At 42.2% G+C, this 3,711-nt stretch overlaps 1 protein-coding gene across 1 annotated transcript in view; it reads right to left on the reverse strand.

Annotated features, from left to right (window-relative positions):
• LOC104965296 (E3 ubiquitin-protein ligase UBR5-like) overlaps positions 1-3,164 on the reverse strand; it is a 5,933-nt gene extending 2,769 nt beyond the window's left edge. The window contains exons 1-6 of the mRNA XM_010794254.1: positions 2,979-3,164; positions 2,440-2,654; positions 2,159-2,279; positions 1,456-1,801; positions 1,171-1,258; positions 923-1,067 (exon numbers count right to left, since the gene is read on the reverse strand). Coding sequence (XP_010792556.1) covers positions 923-1,067; positions 1,171-1,258; positions 1,456-1,801; positions 2,159-2,279; positions 2,440-2,654; positions 2,979-3,065 — 1,002 coding nt within the window. The 5' untranslated portion in view covers positions 3,066-3,164. The remainder of the gene's footprint in view (positions 1-922; positions 1,068-1,170; positions 1,259-1,455; positions 1,802-2,158; positions 2,280-2,439; positions 2,655-2,978) is intronic.
• Positions 3,165-3,711: the final 547 nt, after the last annotated feature.

Raw genomic sequence — 3,711 nt, forward strand, 5'->3', positions numbered from 1 at the left:
CAATTGAAAGTGAAGGCAGTGTAACAGACAGATGCAATGTTGCAAGGCGGAGACTTTTAAAAAGGAAAGAGAAACTGCCCCAGAACAGTGAAAAGGCCAACAAAATAACAGCCAAGATAGCTGAATTCATCGCATTGGATGACCAGCCGTTATCTGTTACCTTTTTTTCTCTGAATGCATTGCATAAAGATCGGAAAAAATCGGAATTGGCAGATTGTCAAAATCAAATGATCGGAAGAAAAAAAAGGTGATCGGGACATCCCTAATTGGTAGTCATACATATAAATGTTTAGAGTAGGAAAGGTATGTTTAACTTGAGGCTTGATGAGGGCAAGTAAAAGTAACATCTATGGATTTCTTCATGTTGCAGTTTATACGTGGAAGGTCGCAAATGTACGTTTTTTTAAAATTAGAGCAAGCTTCTAGCTTCTTTTCAGTATTAGTATTGAATGTCATATATCTTATGACATTATCCCCCACTCTAAATGAAGCGCTAAGTGAATGCAGATACATAAACTAATGCTCCTCTTGTTTCAAATCTTCGGTATTTAATACAGATATGTTAGTTAAAATGATATATTTTTTGTTGTGGATAAACTGCCCTGTGTGCGGAAACAGGCTCACACCAACAAATATGGATGGAAACAGAATATTAATTTTGATAAAGACATGTTGTTAACTTTGGAAATTACATCGGTCTTTTTTCAGTACAGTTTGGCTTTAAAATGTTGTGGAGCTGCCACCCCTGGAATCCATTTCTACAAATAGTATCATACTCATTTTAGTGAAGCCTAATTAATATCATCAACTGAAATATAACTGAATTGTTGTTTCATGAATGTAACTTTGTAGTTTCAAACTACTCAGTACAGCCCTACTAAAATGAGTAACACAGCAGTGATAGAGGCAGACGATTTATTACCGGCTGCATCGCGTGAACACGTGGGTAGAGCCTCTCTCCCAGGGCCTGCCGGTGTGCAGGGAGGGGGTCGGGCTCATCGCTGGGGTTTCCCTCTGACGATGGTCTGAAGGGCCTGGTGTCTATGGACAGCTGCCTCCTGGAGTCTCTGTTGAATACAAACACAGGTTTTTCTAAGACTCTCACAGCACAAACACTTTGGTTTAATGTAAAAGGGGAATATTATTTATATGTATAAAGTTGGAGGTTACCTGTCTCTATCTCTACGAGATCCCGCCCGAAGCCCTCCACTTCTCCTCTCTCTTTCTCGGTCTCTGTTTCTCAAGCGCTGCATTAGATCTACAGACACAAAAACACATTGAATAGAAGTTCACTGACGAGTGTAAACCTCTTGTGTAAAAAAAAAAAAAAATATCATGTGAAAACTGCTTGAAGCATCACAAAAGTGGCATTGAAAGCAACAATGAATGAGTTCTATAATACAGTATAGTTTCTATGTATTGTCATACTTGAATTGTAATCGTGATGACACGTACTGCTGGCCTGCATGCCCTTGCTGACACTCTGCACACAGTCCAGGTTGGGCAGCTTATCGTTGGACAGGAGGGCCAGGGCGATGGCCGTGTAGAAGCTGCGGGCCACTCCGCTGCCCTCGCCCGGCTCATCTTTGAAGGTGACCTTCACCCGGTGCACGGCCATGGGTGTGGTGGTGCAGCGCCGGCCAAAATGTGTGTTCAGCTGACGCATGGTCTGCTGTATGAGCTGGTCTCGGTCCCGGTCCACCTCCAGGGCCAGGTCTCTGGATTGCAGGTTCCTCAGCTTCTCCATCTCACGGCGGAACTTGGATTCCTTTACCTCAAAGCCGCCTAGCTCTGTGAGGATCTGGGAGGAGAAACAACTAAATTATAATTTCCTTCTTCTCTAACATCAAGGGAACCATCACCCAAATTAAAGAATATATGCCATTTCATTTGGGAATAAAATCAAATAAGAGTTTCTATACTGCATCTTTATATATTTCTACACTGATTGTTAGCGGACTAGTCCGATGTAAACATAACAGTCAATTGTGGATTTTCCACATTCCACTAGATTATATTGGGCCCATGTTATTCATTTAGTTCCTGCCCTTAAAATCAGTAATATCATATTTCTTGAAGTTAAAACCAAATTTTGAGCTATTTAAAACAAACTGAGGGATAATTACTACTTGTAAATAAATAATAAATAAATACGTACGGATCCAGGCTCTGCCCCAACATCCTCCATAAAGACACGACCAAAGAGCTCCAGTGACAGACGCCAGCGGCCCAGCAGCATGTCATGAGAGATCATCATCCCCATGAAACTACAGTGAGGTCTGGAGAGACACAACAGGCACAAATGATGTTGCTGTAAGTGCATTTTATTAGCACATAAAACAAAGTTGAAGTATATTAAAACATTTGAGGTTGTATTCAGGGGTTCTGTTAGCCTCCTCCTTAGCTATGCATCACAAAGCACAGATTAGTGTTTAGTACCTGAATGATGGGAGAGGAGGTCCATCACTCTCAGTGAGACCTATCTCAGCGAGTAGGCTGCTCTTCAGCTGGGCAGCGAGGTCGTGGGGTGAAGGACCCGGCTTGGAAGCCTCCATCTCGCCTGCCATCGACTGGTTCTCGGAGCTCCGCTGGCCAGTTTCCATACTCATCACATTCTTCAGGTTGGCCGAGTAAGACATCTTAGTGGGCAGGATCTGTTTCAGTGGGGTTCAGAGTCGCTCTTTAGTCATGGGAAGAGATGTCTTTGATGTTGACAGTGTGATGATGAATGAAAATGACACAGACCACAGGCTGTGCTCCAATATCCACCATTATTTTTATATAAAATATCCATTGTTTCCTAGTGTCCATTATTTACAATGCTTTCATTTACCATTGGAAAACTGAGGAAATGATGAATCCTGGAAAGCTTTCGCATATTTCTATTTGAATGTGTACTTTTCATGGTGTTTGCTATAATGTGTGGATATTAGAATACAGCTGCCAGTGTGTTTGTACAGTGAGGAGGGGTGGTATACCTGAGAGGGGGAGGGTAGAGAGGAGCCCATGTTTACCTCCAGGCAGTTCCTGTCCATGCTCGCCTCAGCCAGGCCTTTGGTTGCCATGTAGGAGGAGGAGGAGGCGGAGGAGGAGGCGGAGGAGGAAGAGGAGTACAAGCCCTGAGAGGGCCGACCGAACAGATCCTCCTTCCTGGCATTAGGCTGTTAGAGAATAAAGGAAATTAAGTTGAAACCAAAGACTGCATTTGGTCCCATATATTATATTGTGGTTACAGTTCAGTCAATCTAGCGAACGATTGTATGCTCCGATGTGTTGGTGTAGTGTTCTGCTAGCTCTGTGATTACAAAGTATTCACTGGCTCTGCCCAAGAAAGCCTTGTGGCAACATGGGGATTTTGCTAGGAGCATAGAGCAGATTGACTATATATAGGTCATACAGATAGATATCTTTCAAGCTTTCATGTAAGAGTGCACTTTGCACCCCTTCCAATTTAAAAGGCAGACACTGTACAGACTGAGCCCAATTTGTGAAGAATTGTTTCTGGCCCATTTTTAGATCTGGGCTTGTTTGATTGGATACTGTGAAAAGATTGTAATTAACTGTATTGCACTTTTTTTTAGTGTTTTACAGAAGTATATTCAGGGTTCCTGCAGGTTTCGCCAACTAAAATTTAAGACTTTTTAAGACCACTTTGAATAGAATTTAAGACCTATTTCACGGCAAGAAAGTATAAAGGAAGTAAAGAAAATT

This window comes from Notothenia coriiceps, unplaced genomic scaffold (genome assembly GCF_000735185.1).
Source record: "Notothenia coriiceps isolate Sejong01 unplaced genomic scaffold, NC01 NC01_scaffold00037244, whole genome shotgun sequence".
Taxonomy (NCBI): domain Eukaryota; kingdom Metazoa; phylum Chordata; class Actinopteri; order Perciformes; family Nototheniidae; genus Notothenia; species Notothenia coriiceps.